Below are 17619 nucleotides of genomic sequence, written 5' to 3'. Positions count from 1 at the left end.
CTAGAATGCATATCACCTAGTATGATTGTGCATGTGCATGCTTAAGTACATGCAAAGACAAACAAGAGAGGGGCCCACTGATAAGAAATATTGTTGCATAGTGCTCCTATGGTTACAAAACACCACAGGGTACCTGTAATCTGCAAAGGAACTGCAGCTGTCAGATAAATTTGGTGAAGTAAGAAGTACAATATTTATCCGTGAACTGTAATGGGGCAGCAGTATACAGTAACATAAAACAAAGATACTCAAGTAAAGTATATGTACCTCAAATTCAGTAATTGAGAGTAAACCACCACCACTGACATGGCTGACAAAAATGTGTTTTATTTTGAAGGTACAGGGGTTTTAAGTTCCCTCTAACCACTCCAGTCTTGATTGACACCTCTGGCTGTCTTGTGTACCTCACTCCTCCCTTCTCCCCTGGTCCCCCCAGTAACTCAGAATAGTAAATAGGGCTATGTTCACCATCCAACACCTTGGACCTGAGCCACAATTAGATTTAAAGCTTTACGTAACGTTATTACCTAAATATAATATATAATATAATTAGAAATGGGGAACCCACTAAACACTCTTTACCTTTCTGCTGGTCTTTGAAGTGAGTCACATAAAACATAAGGAAGGAATAGCTAAAGCAAGGTCGATTTATTTATGATTAGAAGAGGAATAAAAGCATAAATTAATACATTTGTAAAAAAAAAAAAAAAAAAATACAAGATGTCTTTGCTGAAATACCCACAAGCCCTCTTGATATATTTTGCACAGGTTTACAAAAGATGAGTTTGTCTTCACCTTTCGATTGAACTTATTTAGTAATATTGGTCATGGTGAAGACAACCAAGAATTTCAGCTATTCAAGATATTAAGGAACCTCTGGTTCACCAAGAGGGACCACAAATACTTGAAGCATTCAAACCGCTGGGAGTGCATCATTGTAATTATACAGTACATAGTCCTAAAGTGGAAAAAGGTCAACAGCTTTGCGTGTCGGCTATTTTCTGAGGTCAACCAAAATAACATAAGATTTACATGTAGAAAGTGACGTGAGTGGACAGTTTAGCACAGGCTACATGGAGTCACACAGAACCTGCTGCATGATGCAGCCTAGACGGTATTGATACTGTGTGCGTGCGTGTGCGTGCATGTGTGTCTATAAATGTGCTTGCGTGTGAGACGAACAAAAAAGAAGCAGAGGGGGTAGGAGGGAATGAATAGATGTGAGAGGATGTAGGAATTCAAAGGTCTGGATTCCTCTGTGGCGCATCGTGTCCAAGTACTTCCATTGTTCCAGTGAGACATTGCTAATAAACACACCCTTCCCAATACACACACCTAGTAACTAAACACTATCAATGCAGCGCAGTCAGTGATTGTGAAGCATTGTGATACCTCCACCTGATATTTCAGTGCAATCATACACATTGAATACTATGTAAGAAGAGCACCAAATATTAGACGAAGTACAAGCACTTGTTTATGCTTAGGGCTCATGAGTCACCCTTTGTTCATTTTTATGCGCAATTACAATAACTGCTTTGGCAGTCATGACAATTAAAGTCTTTGTTCCGAGTCTGAAAAAGATTTGTGTTCTTATGCTGTGTTGCTAAAATTGACCTCAAAAAATGTCTGAGAGGTCAATTTCACTGCTGCATCATGATCCATTTCCACCCTGCTGCTACTGCACAACAGACATGCAACATTAATTTCTCTGTGGTTTTTGTGCACCTCCCATCCAGGGCTGAACATGTTCTCACATGCATATTTACGGCCCCCGAAGCTCATGGTCAGCAACAGTGTGTTGTTTGGACATTACTACAGATGGGAGTTCTCTTCCTGTGCTTTTTTAAAGTCTAGTCAGTGAGCTGTAAATCAGTTAAATACACACAGTATCCCCCCCCCCCCAACCTGGAACAGCTTGGCACTGGCAGTAAAGCTGAACATGCATGTGCACAGAGCACGTATATTCTCTGCAAGAGCGTGTGCCTGCAAATGAACACACTTATGTTCGTATTTCATCATGTCATGTATTGCATGAGTTGTGCAATGACAGATTACATGCAGCTGACTGGCCTGTGTCAAGCATACGAACTGCGGCTCAAGTTTGACATTGCGCTGAAATCCACAGACATTGCCAGCTGTTTCCATCGAACACGGTTTCATGTCAGCACACTGTCTCCACTGCCTCAATCAGTATGTCAGATTATGCAACCTGAACGACAGTCTGTTTGTGCTCATTTTCACATACCATCGGATGACAACTAAAAGTCCTTTAAGGGGGAAAAAGTACAACAGCACAGTAAACTTGACCTTTTACCTTTTGGAAAGGCAGCATCAGATGGAGTAGGAGGGACGGGTGGAGAGGCGAAAACAGTCAGATGTCATCAAGGCAATGGAAGGGTTTACGACATTTTGTTCATCACAACATTGAGGGCGTGATAACATGGAAATAGAGAAAAACAGCCGAGCCTTTGGGAGAGAGTCGAGCCTGAAACACCCTTACAGCCTCTTACAGTCTCTTGTAACTTTGGCCCATAATAGCAGCCTAGTTGTAATTACCCATTAAAATTTTGGCTGCAGAGGATTTGGCAACTTACTGGAATGCCACTGTCGGTGGTTCCGTGAATTCCACGGATCTATATTTGCCTGCGTTTTCTTCCTTTCTGCCAGTCCATGGTATTCACGGTTTGGTTTATGGCAAACCATAAACCAAAGCAGGAGAGGAAAGCAGAAAAGCTTCTTCTGTCAGTAAAAGAAAGGGCATCATGAGGATATAAAAGAAGGAGAGGAACACTGAAGAGAGAGAGATTAGGGAGAGGAACAACAGTGATGCAGGTATGAGAGTGATGGAAAAGGGGGATAAATCCAAGGGATGCTGGGTAAGAGTGAAACTGACAAAATATCAAGCTGGATTTACTTTTGGGCCTCTCCGGCAAGCAGCTGAAACGCAGGGCCAAGCATAAATAAAATCCATTAAACTAAAAATACAGAGAGGGAAGTCGGAGGGACTTCCCATCACTGGGATGTGCAGAAGACCAGAACTGAGCCAAGTGCCCACCGCCTTCCTGAGCAACACTGACACCTCCGGTCCTGCGTCAGTGGTATTTTCCTGCCTCTTCTGAGCAGCATCCTGTGTATGTCCACAGTGGCTCTTGTCTTTTAAGCAGCGTCCATGAGGGCATTTCCTAAGCTTTTAACTTTAAGAACATTTCGTTTTGCATCCAAAAACCTGGCAGACTGTTGTTATCTCCCTGTGTTCCAAAACTCAAGACCTAATTGCATCCAGGGAAAGGCTCTATCTCTGCTTTTCCTAAACAAATATGACAAGTTACATTAAACACAAGCACCCGTCCAATTTGAGGGCAGGACCACATTTTCACTGAATAAATCAACGTGTATATCTAAGTTTGGACAGAAGCACCCGTGTCTGTTCACTGTCTAGGAGAAAAAGTGGGTATACAGCTAGATCTATCTCGCTAGTTAGAACATCTGTTTTGCAATAATCGACAGTCAGTGAGGCTCCACACTGGTGAGGCCAACACCCACTGCAAGTTTCCACAGTAAAATGTCACAGGCTGCCTCTGGTTCTGCCAAGCTGGGACGATGGAGGTTCTCTGTATAGTTGGCTTGGCTTCACATGAGGGGTCTGCTCAGACAATAGTCTCATTGTGTCAAGGATTGGCAGGGCGACTTCATTTATAGATGCTGGATAAATGTACTCATCTTTTTGGCTCAGTGTGAATACAAACTGATTGTGGCAAGTTGGATATTTGATGACATCTACCACCTGAGGTGAATAGTCCAGTGATATATGAAGAAGCTCGCTGAAAGAGCATTTTATGGGTGATTTTTAACAGCACAGTAGGGTCTAACTCCAGCAGCATGTGAGAAACTTTACCCCTAATGAGCTCCCTGGAAAGGCTGTGCTGGTTGCTTCCAGAATGTCTAAATGGAGTAACTGAGAAGCAAGAATTCTGCTTTGTTGACTAAAGTTCAGCAATATAAAAAGGAAATTCCATTCACAGTCTCAGTGTGCCCCCAAGTGCTCTCTTGCACTGTATGAAATGAAGGCCTTCCATCCAAAGGCACAGAGTGCTCAAAGAACCTCTAATGCTTGCTATAAATCGAGAAATACTAAAGTCCCACTTATTCACAAACCACATGAGAAAGGTCAGTGGCAGTGAGTCATCGATGTCAGAGTTCTCCAAATGCAGCCTGTGGGAAGGAGGATGGTAGGCTCCAATTGGCTGCATGTAACAGGCGTTTCTCACACACACAGACAACCAAAATCCAGAGTGAGAGAAGTGTGTTTGTCTATTCACAACACAAGGACTTTCCTCTCTTTCCTGTCTCATGCTCTCAAGCCACATTTCTCTCATCCTTTATTTTCTTTGCATTCTTTCTCTAATCATCCCTCTGGTGAAATTTTTTCAATACAGCAGGCCAATCGGTGTCCTTCCTTTTTTTTTTCACCATCTCCCTTTCAGCTGGTTCTCCAAAGTGTTTTGGCCACAGCGGATAGCAGCTGGATTCTCCATTCTCTCCTCCCTTTGTGATTCCTCTCCCTCTTGTTGCTCCTCACCACGCACACTCCCTCCTCGGCTGCCCCAGCTGCTTTCCACCCTTGGTAACACTCTTGTATACTGTACAAACACACAGACACAAGCACGCACACGTCGTCACATGTACGCTGACAGAGGTGCACACGCGCATGCATGCATATGCAGCATAAATGCACACATGGGCCGATGCGCGCTCACACAAAAGGTAGCTGAAGTCACTATTGTGGTATGTCTGAAGGTTTAAAAAAGCAAGGATGTGTTGTAATTACAAGTGCATCTGTTAGGGCAGGTTGAGTTGGGGGAGGACCTGGCAACCTATCAAAGCTATCAGTGAGGCAAGCCACTCTTGTCTTGTATCAGCTCGCAGTAAAGGAGAGTACAAATAACAAGAGAATATACACAAAGGCTCATACATTCACAAGCTACAATCTCCCCACCTGGTCAAATCTGAGTCCTGATGTATGTGCAGCAGTCATATCAGGCCAGGGATAATGTGAGTCTGCGGTGCAAACTTTTCCTCAAACACCTGACCAGGTGTGGTGAACGTCCCACCATCCATTAATGACAGACAGATGACAACCCTGCTGTCCGGCCCAGCCTGCCTGTTAACACAATCACCTGTCATCCACATCCGCTGCCTCCCCACTTAAGTCTGTGCCTTTCACTTCCAGGCACGTTCTGCACATGCTCAGAGTTTCAGCCTCTCTCTTTATCTGTTTCCCACTTCCTGCTCTTTCTTTTTACAGTATGCATACACAACACGCCCTCCTCAGTGCCCCACAGGTCATTCAGTCCAGTCTGTCTTGGTTTCACTCAGCTCCCCTCCTGTTGAGTGTCAAGGTGACAGAAAGGAGAAGAAACCTGACATTGTCTGTTAGTGATATGGTATGGGGGAGACTGGGGGGTGTTTTGTTTGAACTTGTCTGGCGTGAGCTCTGGCTGTCTGCCTGTCTGCTTTTCAATGAGTAATCCATTGCAAGACTGAGCACACACACAAACGCAGGTAGATTGTGTGACATAGCTCAAGTACAAGAGGGAAGAGGAGTTTTAGCCTGAGGGAGATCACTGGGTGATGTGTGAGACGTGCAGGCTGCTGGCCAGGTTAAAGAGTTTGCCTTATTCCTGTGGAAAAATATCTAAAGCTTCCGTGGTTTTAAACAGTATCAGTATTGGCTGTGAGGCAGTAATGTCTACCTAAAACTGTCAAAGCTCGCACGGCAGCATCTCAGCAACTACTTAGCAATTCTTTTCATTAAAGATTCATCTGCTGATTATTTTCTCAAAGTAATCGGCGAATCAACAAAATATTTTTAAAAATCTGAAAACAGCCCATCACAATTTCCCAGACCCAAAACTGACATCAAAATGCTTGTTTAAACAAACCAACAGTCCAAATCCAGAAGATATTCAGGTTACTATCATATAAGACAAAGAAAAGCGTTTCAGAAGCTGGAACAAGTGAATGTTTGATATTTTTTTCATGAAAAATCATTGGAATTATTAATTGATCTTTAAAATAGTTCCAAATAATTCAAGTTCAACTAATCAATTACTATATGAATTTCTGCCACTCCAAACACAAGTTTGCAATATTTTGCCATGTAAAACACAAAGTGTTTGATATTGACCCAGATATATGGACTGGATATACACTTCTTGTTCGTCCAACGCCATGTGTCAGCAGTGCACTGGTAGTGTTTTTCTAAATTACAGCTCAGATCAAGAAATGTAACAGGCACCTCCCTTACGGTTACAGCTTTAAACCAGCACAAAATGACAAAGGAAAAAGTAACATTTGCATTTTGGAACATAAAACAGAATCTGGCTCTGCATCCCTCGCTGGTAGCTGAGGATGCAAATGCTCTACTGGCATTTCCATTGCTGTTATTACATTGGCTAAGTTATCTGGAGCTCCGATGTTTATCTTGGAGGATTATATCAGTTGCAGACTAGACAATGTTCTGCCATCATTTCATGTGGATATTCGCACCAGAAGGGAAAACAGCCCGTGTCCGATCATCCCCACTGCACAAGCTATTCTGTTTCCCTTTTTAAAACGTTTTTAACAACACCCTGACAGTAAAACAGGTACTTAAGCATCATCACTCCTACAGAACCACACAATGGTCAGAGGATGCCATCACACAGCTCCAAGGCTCCCTGCCATGACTGCATTTTGCTCTCATTTGAGGCAGTTGTATTGTTTTATACTGCAAAATTTTAACTCCTGTTCAGTCCTGTTAAGTCAAGTCTTATGTTGCCACACAAAAGATGCAAAAGAATAATCTCAGTCTCTTCTACACAGTGAGACATGCAACTTATTAACTAAACACTGGTGTCAGGTCAGTGCTGATATCGGCAGACATCCAACTTCAACTGGAAAAGTAGTGGATCAGTACATCCCCGGTCATAAAACATTTCAAGACATTTTGAACGTTACAGTTATTTTGTGCTTTAGGCAATGCACCGGTAACAGCAGATTTAAAAGCACTTTTTACCAGGGACATTGGGCTCAGGTGTACAAATAGCCTGAAATTTATGCAAGGTACAGCAGGAGCTCACTTCATATTATCTTTTCTATCACTGCCTTTCAACACTCAAGGTTTTCAGAGTTTGGCTTTTATTTTCCTATGATTACAAGTCCAGGCAAGGCTGAAGAAGTCTAAAAAGGGGACTCATATGAGTCCTATTCAACAATTGTCCTCTCACAGTGCCTCTGTCTGTGCGTCATCAGCAGTTAGTTGTGTATGTTATACTTGTGGCATTTAATGTAGAAATCATTATTCATACTATGCACTCCAAATAAAGACACACTATTGTTTACCATTTGCAATCAAGCTGTGGCTTTACTACTTATAAAGGCTTGTTTATGAGACACTCGAGACTGTCCAGTAGGCTGTATAAACAGGATGCCTTTCAGAGACAAATACAGCACACGTAGGTTTGGAGATTCCTCTGTGACAAGGCCAGGATATTATTTTGACAGAGTGCCCACACTGTACTAACAGTTCCTCCACACGAAGATGTGGTGGAAGTTTTATCCGCCCTTGTGCACTTTTCCGGTGTTTGCCTGGCTCTCTTGTCATTGTGCAGAATTCAAACTGGAAAACATGAAGCAGGATGACAGTGGTGCCAAGTGTATACGGTAAATTGGAGCTGATGAAGCAGATGGAAAGGGAGTGGGTGAAGAGACAACAAGCCACACTGTCTGAAAATACCCAAGAGAATGTCAGAGATCAACAAGACAGGGATCAGAGAGCGTATATGAAAACAGCGGGATGAAATGATGCCACAGACACAGACACACAAACAGGCTGAAGCACAGTGACACCTGCTTAAAGGAATCATTGACATACATTGAATCAGATGTTAAAATGCACTTAACCCTGATTCCTGGATAACCACCTTCTCATACTACACAGACTATACTATATCATATTAGACATAGTCTACTATACAAAAGTATACTATAGTATACCGTACTAGACATAGCCTACTATACTATACTATAGTATACCACACATACTGTATACCTGACTATATAATAATAAAAGAAGTTAAGATGCCTTTTAAAACGTGAATAAAAACTGAATGCAATCATTTGCAAAGCAACTGTTTACCAGGAATGGTTTTATTGTGTTCCTGAGTCCATGTTGTAATATCCTTTAAACAATCATGTGTTCACAGTGGTGAAGTGGTGAACCACATCTTTCCAGGATGCCCCTTTTATTCCCAATCATGATACTATCACCTGTTACCAATGAACCTGTTTACCTGTGGAATGATCCAAACAGGTGTTTTTGGAGCATTCAACAACTTTCCCAGCCTTTAGTTGCTCCTGCTGCATCAATTTCAGAATGAACATATATTTAAAAAAAATCAATGAAGCTGATGAGGTGAAACATTAAATATGTTGTCTCTGTGCTGTTTTTGTTCAGTGTATGTTAAAAGGATTAGCAAATGATCACATTCTGTTTTATGTGTATTTTACATGCCGTCCCAGGTTTTTTGGAATCAGGTTTGTATACAGTTGGGTTTGGCCGTGTATGACTCAGAGTCCATATCTCCCTTGCACATAAACAAGATCACAGAATCCCATTAAATTCCAGCCATTCCAAAAGCGTTGGCCTTGTTCTATTGAAAGTGCCTCCTGCTGTTGTGTCTTTACGCTTGTGACCCGGTCACATTTCAAATCAATTTATTAACCACACAGCATTCAACAATGGCGCTGTCTGTTGCAGTCTTTGCCATTGGCAACATCTAATCAGTTTCCAGTGTGCCTCCACGACCATGTCCTTGAGAGAAGCTGCTTCCTTGAGTTACGGGCATGCAACCGTCCTCATTGTTATGAAGGCCTACTGTCATCCAGCATCTGAGAGAAAGCGGTTTTTCAAGTGGCAGACGTTCATAGATAGACCTTGGAACAACTCTGAACAGACTGATATATGCATGAACAGACGGCAAACAAATTAAAAATGAATATTATGGCTATACTGTTCAACTTCATAGGGAACTTTGCCACATGTCAGAATAACCTACATTTTGAAAAGTAAACCACTGAGTTTAATAATTGCTATAATCAGGGTTGTTCTTCCAGAGCTGCTGAAAAATGATGCGGGACGAGAAAATAAATGTTACACTCACACCTACTGGCCAGTCGTTGTATTAACCCTGGTTTTCGATTGCACTGGTTATTTCCTCTCTGTGTGTGTTAAGTAGTGTGAATCAGTGAAAGCAGCGGCTGGTGCCTTTGGTTTAGCCTCCCGTGGCACACAAGCGCTCATTCCTGGCCCAAAGATGTCTAATTAATCAACTTAATATTAATTATGTCACAAACACATTCCAAAACGTTTTAATCGTGAATACACCCCTGCCCTGCTCTAAGTGTACGTGGAAGTTACGTCACGCAAAAGTTGCAAACAGATGATGCTTTCAAGTACAGTCGAAAATATATCCATTAAAGTTATAACAACCCCTTACATTAGTTAAAAAAAAGTTTGACATAGGAAGCTGTATTTTAGCGATAACGGTGGTATACACAGCAGGTTTTTTTAAAGTAATAAATCATATTAACGGACGTGTTTCTGTACATTTGTCCCCTGCATTTAATTGGTACACATTAGCACTGTGCGGGTTGACAGTTAACAGTAAAACATCAACAAGAAATGATTTTTCTGCATTTGGTGCTTTTGGGGAATATTTATCATCGCTGGCGTTTGGACTTGTGAATGTCGCATAAATTTACGTGGTCGTTGGCTGATGTCAGAGCACAGAATGAACACGTGAAGGCAACAAAAGTTCAGTGAACAGAGTTGAGACATCTGTGGCCATGGAGGAAAAACAGAGCGGTACGGAGACCAGTTTTGCTCCAGGTATTATGTAGACTTTGTTTATTAATTCCCGTGAGTGGCGGCAGTAGAAGAGGTTATTAAACTGACGACGCTATGAGAAGTTAGCACTGAACCGTTAGCTAGTTCACCCCCCGAGGCTGCACGGCCACCATCAGCCAGCTGTATGTAGCTGTGTTGTTGTTGAAATTCACTGGTTTTGGTTTTGGTTTTGTATTGGCTTTATTTGAAATTACAGCCATAAGGACTGGGGGAAAACACGTGGGCCACACACATATTTTAGCAGCCTGTATGTTGAATTCAGGTCAGTTCATCAGAGACATGATGAGAAGCACAAAGTTAGACTACATTTAACCCAGTTTCGTCGGGCTATTTGCGGGAACAGAGCGACACGTCAAACTAAACAACGCTCAGAAATCTCCAATGTCTCATGCAACATTTTTCGTAGGTCATATTAACATATCCGTGGAATATGACATAAGACCTCATATCAATTAGTGGACTCGTCTGCTAAATTCGGCATTCAGCATTTGAAATAAAATCTTCCTTCGTTCTTACACGTTGCGTACTCCCAAGTTCAAATACCATGTCTTTGAAGGATTTTCGCACTTATGATTAACGTGTCTTCGTCTGTGACTCGTGTATGGTTTCGTCTATGATGTGACTGAATCAAACTGCTACCTTCAAGTTAATAATTAAGCTTTGTCCATTTATATCACCTCAGACCCAGGGGGAGCAGGGACAACGCAAGATGCCCCACGTGACCAGAGCCCAGAGGAAATGATCAGCAGGCAGCTGACGGAGCAGAGCCGCTTTGCTTATGCTGCTCTGTGTGCTGTTTCTCTGGGCCAGTTGTTCCCTGGACCTGAAAACAGGTAACAGAGTCTGTGTGTGTCCTTCCTCGTCATATCATTGTGTTGAAGAGCGCTTGCTTTAGTTTTTTTCCTCTAATTCCACATAATATATTATGTAAGTGACTGATGACTGATAAGATATGAATGTCTGTGTGCTTAACTATCAGACATGCAGTATTTCAACAGTCACACAGTGTAGAGGGAGTACTGGTCCTGACCTTTTGATTTGTTTATATTTTCATAACTTGGCTTCTGTACAAACTGACCTGTGCCCTCCTCAATGATAAAAACTACAAGATCATTTGGACGTACACATTCTGCACACAGCTGCACTCACAGTTTGAATTACAGCACAAATGAAACATTTGTGAAAGCTCCTTTTTCATCTTCCACTGAATAAGCACTTGGATTAATGACCTTTTAACTAAACTGTGAGTGAGTAATAAAGCTTTAACCAAACTGTTGTTTGACTTGAGATGAGCAGTTGTGTGTTTCTCAGTGGCTTCAGGGAACAGTATCTGCAGGGCCTGGTCCACTGGCTGGACCTGGATGAGTCAGTGATGCCGGTTATGGGGGCTTTCCTGTCAGGCCTTGGCTTCGAGGGCTCCGACACCTTCCTCTCCATCCTACAGGCCGAGCCACTGCTGGCTGCTGGGGCCACCCCCCTCATACAGGTGTGTCACTTAAATGGAGGATGAAATGACATGAAACTGTCATGCGTCACCTTGTGGTTTGATGGCACTGTCATTTAGCTTCTGGCTTTGTTTCTGATAACAGTCATTTGTGCTGCGCTCATGCTCTGTCTGGACTTCTACACACACACACACACACACACACACACACACACACACACACACACACACACACACACCAGCTTTTCTAACCAGCTTTCACTTTCTATTACAGGACCTGGTGTCTTTTTCTGTCAAAGACGGTAAGAATCCTTTGATGAGCTAATGACTGCTTGGCAGACTGAGTAGGATTTATCAGCTGTGCTTTGGACACATAACATTCAAAGTTGGCCCCTCCCCGTGGTTCAGCCACTCCAGAGGTGCCCCCCCCCCAGACTGTGGTTACCAGAGCACAGCCTACTGTACCACCTGCAGCCTTCACACCTTGCATGCTGTTATTGGCTCGGGGCTGCACACCTATTGCCTAAAGGTTGACACCCAGAAACATCACGAACACAACAAAATAAGAAAATACCGACCAGGGTCGATACAGACACTGCCACACACTTCTAGTGGGTCATAAGTGATGATTGAGAGGGATTATATACATTTAAAAAAATGTACTCATTCTGCTTTTAAGTTGGTATAAATTATTCTATGCATGTTACATTATGACTTTCATGGTCTGTCGTGCACTCAGGCCAATATGACGCCAGAGCGAGGGTTCTCATCCGTCATGTCAGCTGTCTGCTGCGGGTCTTTCCACATCAGCAGGAGGAGTTTGAGGAAACACTGGGAGAGAAGCTGAGGGATGGAGGAGAGGAGAGCGAGTAAGCTATGGTTGGATGGTGGAAAGCAGTCTTATAAACTTTAAACCTCAGTTAATTCAAAATGCCGAGTGGTAATATGCTCTGTCTTTTTTTTAATCTTGTGCATGTCAGACTGTTTAAACAACACACAACACAGCACTGTGTGTGGCAGTCACACCTGTATCCAGCATGACAGCATGAGAATAGATGTGTGGCATAAACAAGCAGCTTAATGTTTTCAAGATGCCATTTTAAATGCACCAAAACAGCCATTTGACATTTTTATTTTGAGTGCCAATGAATATTTCAGCTAATACGGATGGTCTGTCTGATTCTGCATCTCCATCAGAGAGGAGTCGTCTCGGCGGCAGAGGAGAGAAAGAGGGCGAAAGTTACGACGCTACCTCCTCATTGGACTGGCCACCGTGGGCGGAGGAACCGTGATTGGTGATTTTTCCGGCTTCAAAGTGCTTTGGAAAACTTTAGATGGGCATTTGAAACATCTTGTATCTGATGTGGACGCACACACATCAAGTTCGCGTCTTTCATCGGTTCATGACACTCTTTCAAAAGTTGCATTTTGCCTTCTGTAGAGTTAACTTTTCAGGGAATCGCGTCAACTTGCTTTCTTTCTGTACTGACTGCACTCCTTGTGCCTTTGCCAGGGGTGACAGGTGGGCTGGCAGCCCCCTTGGTGGCAGCAGGAGCCAGTGCCGTGCTGGGCGCTGGAGGGGCCGCTGCTCTGGGCTCAGCCACTGGCATTGCAATCATGGCCTCGCTGTTTGGAGCAGCAGGAGCTGGATTGACTGGTAAGATGTGATCGTGTGCTGATCGTGTGCTGAAAGGCTACTTGATTTTTGCTTCTCGGCTGCCTTTATTTCATTTTCATACATTGTCTCTCCAGGCTATAAGATGAATAAGTGCGTTGGGGCGATAGAGGAATTTGAATTCCTGCCACTGAGCTCCGGGAAGCATCTTCACCTGACGATCGCAGTGACAGGTTGGCTCTGCAGTGGTAAATACAGTAAGTGTGGCCTCTGCTGTCTCACTACAACCACTTCCAATATCCAGAGTAGGTGATGGCTATACGGATTAATCATCCATCATAGTATATGTAATTTATTTATCTGTTTGTGGCGTAATATTTTGCCTTCAGAGGTATTAATCTTCAGACATCCTGGCAAGATAACCACTGAATTTAACCCTGCAGCGACGCTGCAAAATCCTTTGCCTTCCAACAGCTGTCTGTACCATGTCAGTTGCATAGTTCAGTTTAGAACAAACTGGATAAATTGCAGCCCTTTTCTCTTTTTTTGAGCAAAAATCTGCATACAGTGTTCTCAAACTATACCAGTAGAGCGTCCGCCTGAGATTAGACAAACAAACCACTTAAGTTTTGGTTTTACATAAAACCATGCAGCTCTCTGCCCCCACTACAAAATACACTCAGTTTTACACAAGCTTAATACCCCTTCACATACAATGGCCCCAAAACACTTCACTTACAAGTGCTGCTTAGCGGTTTCCTTACTTAAAAATGCAACTGCTATCTTCCAGGTTCGTTCCAGGCCCCGTGGTGCAGCCTGGGTGAGTGTGGGGAACAGTACTGCCTAGTTTGGGAGTCACGTTTCCTCAGGGATCTGGGCTCAGCCATGACCTCTCTGTTGGATGGGCTGGTCAGCATGGTGGCCCAAGAAGCGCTCAAGTACACGGTGCTCTCAGGTGAGACAGTCACGCATGAAGCACTCAGTCAATGCTGCTGCATTGATGATGAGTGGATATCTGTTAAACAATCCTGTCTTATCTAGCCATTGTCCTTTTGTTGCACCGACCCTTGCACCCACTGATGTCTTTTACTCCATCACACTGTCCAGGCATCGTGGCAGCTCTGACATGGCCTGCGTCATTGCTGGCAGCAGCCAGCGTCATTGACAACCCTTGGTGTGTTTGTCTGAACCGCTCAGCTGAGGTGGGGAAACACCTGGCACAGGTTTTGAGGAGCAGACAGCAGGTATTGGTACTACCTCTTACCTCTGTTCAGACACACATGCCATAGTGTACCACAGCATTGTGTCAGCAGCCACTCCAGAATTGGTCATTTTATGTTGTGTGCTCACTTCAACCACAATGTTTCTGTTCTTTGATTGTACTCCTAAACCTAAAACCTAAATGACATGCTGTATTTATTGATCTGAACAATTGCCTGCATTCAGTGAACACAAAGAGGATGACAGCTTCCTCAGAATTCTGCATCTCTTCTCTTTCTCTCTGTATTTGAAGGGGAAGCGGCCCGTCAGTCTCATAGGCTTCAGTCTTGGGGCTAGAGTTATCTACTACTGTCTACAGGAGCTTGCCAATGACCAAGGTATTCTGTAGATTCACCATATTTCAGAGTAGAAATGCCATGATGATGGCCCTAAATAATAAACATTTAAATGTGGTTCGAACTAATCTAAAGGAGGTTCGCATTGTTATTGTCGTTATTCCTCAGGCAGTGAAGGAGTAGTGGAGGATGTAGTCCTCTTGGGGGCCCCTGTGGACGGCTCTGAAAAGGCGTGGGAGAGAATGACGAGGGTGGTGGCTGGAAAAATAGTGAACGGCTACTGCAGGTAGGAACAGAGCTCCATCCTGCAGTATGCAGTGAAATGTTTACCTGTTTGCAGTGTATGTTTACAGTATATTTGATGTCCATTGTTTTGGCTGCAGTGGATTTGGAAATGTCTCGACAGGATATGTAATTTAAGTCTTGCATGAATTAATAACTTTCTGAACTATCCACCTATCAGAGGGGACTGGCTCCTTGGCTTCTTGTACCGAAGTTCAGCTGCACAACTTTCTGTTGCTGGGCTACAGCCAATCAACCTCCAGGATCGGCGCATCATCAATGTGGATCTTTCCTCCGTGGTGAGTCACAGCTTGTATTTAAATTAGGCCCACTAAAGTTTCCTTATTGAATAGTCGCTCAAGTACGTATGAGCTGAAGATTGTTTAACATCTCAAGGTTGTCACCTCTCAAGAAGAGCCACGCGCAGCAGTTGCCTCAAACTGATGCTTTTCAGGCATAAAAATGCCATGTTTGTTTGTTAGATCAGAGCCTGTGGAATAATGTGAGGGGTCCTTGATCAACTGATGAGAGGGTACACACAACTGACACTATCCTACCCGACTGAATACATACTCTCCACAGTGGACAGTGTCTGCAGCTCGTCTGACGTCCTCGTGTCTCTGTTGCTTGTAAAGGTTATTGGTTTCAAAGGGGATCCATTAGCTATGCTTTTGCAGTTTTTAGCTTTTGTAAAGAGGCCGTGGTCCACAACTGAAATCATATTTTCCTTTCCTCACTGTGAATCTTACCTTGTCCGTAGATAAGTATGGATTGTTTTTTGACCACTTGAAGGCAGCAGAAGAGGCTGTGCACGCAACACTGCCTGACTGTCACCTTGTAAGGTTTTATGCTAAGCATGATGTTAGCAAGCAGTTGCCTATTTACACATCTATGAGATACAGAGTTTATTTAGAGTACCACCCTCTGTTTTGGTCTTCACCAGCTACTGAGGGACATATCTGGCTCTTCTCTTTCACTGCTTTATGCTCCACTGCTCACCAGCTAGTCTCTAACTGTGTCTGTCTGCTGGTTGCTGAGCGGGGACTGTCCAGTGGGTTTAGCAGAGCTATCTCGCTGCCAACAGCCATCTCCTACCGCTGGAAACGAGAGTAACGAGAGTAATGAGAGCGGTGAGAGTGAACCAAAGCAGCAAAGTCGTGGGCTGTAAAACCAAAGCAGCTGTAGAGCTGACAGAAAGTGCACAGTTTGGTGCTAATTCTTTGTGGGATCACTGCTATGACCAACTCGTTTCACATTACACATAGTCACATGACCCATTGTTAATAGAAAAATATTAGCCTTAAACAAACACCAAGCTGGAGATTTTTATAAAGAATACAAAAAAGCATGAGTAAAGTGTTATGAGATACATTTTTTTATGTAATATAAATAAATACAGAGTTTTTTAACAGACAGTCGCATTGGGAAAATGAAATTAAAAGCTGAGAAAAGAATAAGGCCCCTGCTCATCAGTTTCAGGTCCCTTTCTGCCACCGTAATGATTCACACGCAGCACCGGTCATGGTAGTTGTTTTGTTGAAGTATCAGAGGTTTCATTTACATTTCACTCAGCTGAGCATAAAGAAAAAGAGTATAAAGATACTTGACATGTGTGAAGCACCATACACTATATAACTGTTCATGTTATGTGAGGAATAGGAAAATCTGCTGTACAGAGAAAATATGAAAAGATTTGTACAAAGTAATAATCTTTTCCTTAAAAAATGTATCATTTACAAAGAAATCTGTATTCTTATTTAGTCAGAGACATTAAAACCATGTTTGTGCTTCCCAGGTCAACGGTCACTTGGACTACATGCGTCAAATGGACACTATCTTGGTGGCAGTAGGTGTTCCCACCAAAGAAGTCCCAGGAGCCTCTTTTGCTCTTCCTCAGCCTGCAACAACTACAAAGGGGACAGTGGACATCCCTGACCAAATCCCCAATGAGCAACAAGTGACTGGGACCCAAACTCAAGCTGAGGAGGCTTGCACAGAGGAAAGTAGAGACATGAAAGACATGGCAGAGACAGAGGAGACAGGTGACGGTTGGGATATCCCTGATATTTCAGACCTTCTGGACTCATTGAATGATACAGAATCAGAGGGTGTCACGAACAATTTGCCACTTATTTCAGAAGAGCACGCTGCTGATGACGCCACGGCCTCTGCTCTTAACGCCCTGTGTGACGGCGTGGAGGAGGCCGACCGTGACGATGAACAGATATCATGGAGCTGGGATGATAGGCACTGGACTATAGAGCACACGCACACTAACAAAGGCCAAAGCCAAACTTGTAAAGAGCATGTCACAGGACCAGCTGCTTCCCTGTAAAATCTCATCTTCTCAAGTTGTTTTCAGCCTCAAAGCTTTGTTGGAGAAAATATTCATTCCATTCTCAACACACTGACATGCCAGAGACAGCAGCCTCAAGTGAAAAGCCCCTCAGTTAACTGCGTTGTTGAACCACTAAATGGTGCTTTTAGACTATTGCATTAATTTAATAACAATTTAGAATTATGTAAATGAAGTAGATTTTTTACAAACTGTAAATAGCATAATAATTTATTGGTTGAGCTCCCTGTGAGATCAAATGCCTGTAAATATCACTTGTGTGCTGCAGGCTTTAGAAGATGGTGCCAAATAGGTGACATGTTCGTTGCTCTCGTCCTTGTAATTTCCATCCGTTGGTTTGGGCGCTGTGGATATTATCATGGTAAATTGAATTCCACCAGGCTGGGGGCAATTCAGTGAATGTGTCTTCTTCAA

General features: G+C 43.2%; 1 protein-coding gene across 1 annotated transcript; it reads left to right on the top strand.

Annotated features, from left to right (window-relative positions):
• The first annotated feature begins 9844 nt into the window (after positions 1 to 9844).
• Positions 9845 to 17184, top strand: tmco4 (transmembrane and coiled-coil domains 4). Its single transcript, XM_070969529.1, has 14 exons — positions 9845 to 9934; positions 10635 to 10785; positions 11264 to 11438; positions 11671 to 11698; positions 12136 to 12265; positions 12594 to 12691; positions 12910 to 13053; positions 13149 to 13268; positions 13802 to 13966; positions 14119 to 14255; positions 14525 to 14609; positions 14736 to 14853; positions 15031 to 15148; positions 16645 to 17184. Exons 1-14 carry the CDS (start codon positions 9892 to 9894, stop codon positions 17182 to 17184), a joined length of 2052 nt encoding a protein of 683 aa, XP_070825630.1. The 5' UTR covers positions 9845 to 9891.
• Positions 17185 to 17619: the final 435 nt, after the last annotated feature.

The sequence above is a fragment of the Chaetodon trifascialis genome, chromosome 8, assembly GCF_039877785.1.
Source record: "Chaetodon trifascialis isolate fChaTrf1 chromosome 8, fChaTrf1.hap1, whole genome shotgun sequence".
NCBI lineage: Eukaryota > Metazoa > Chordata > Actinopteri > Chaetodontiformes > Chaetodontidae > Chaetodon > Chaetodon trifascialis.
This window is presented reverse-complemented; position numbering and strand designations above follow the sequence as displayed.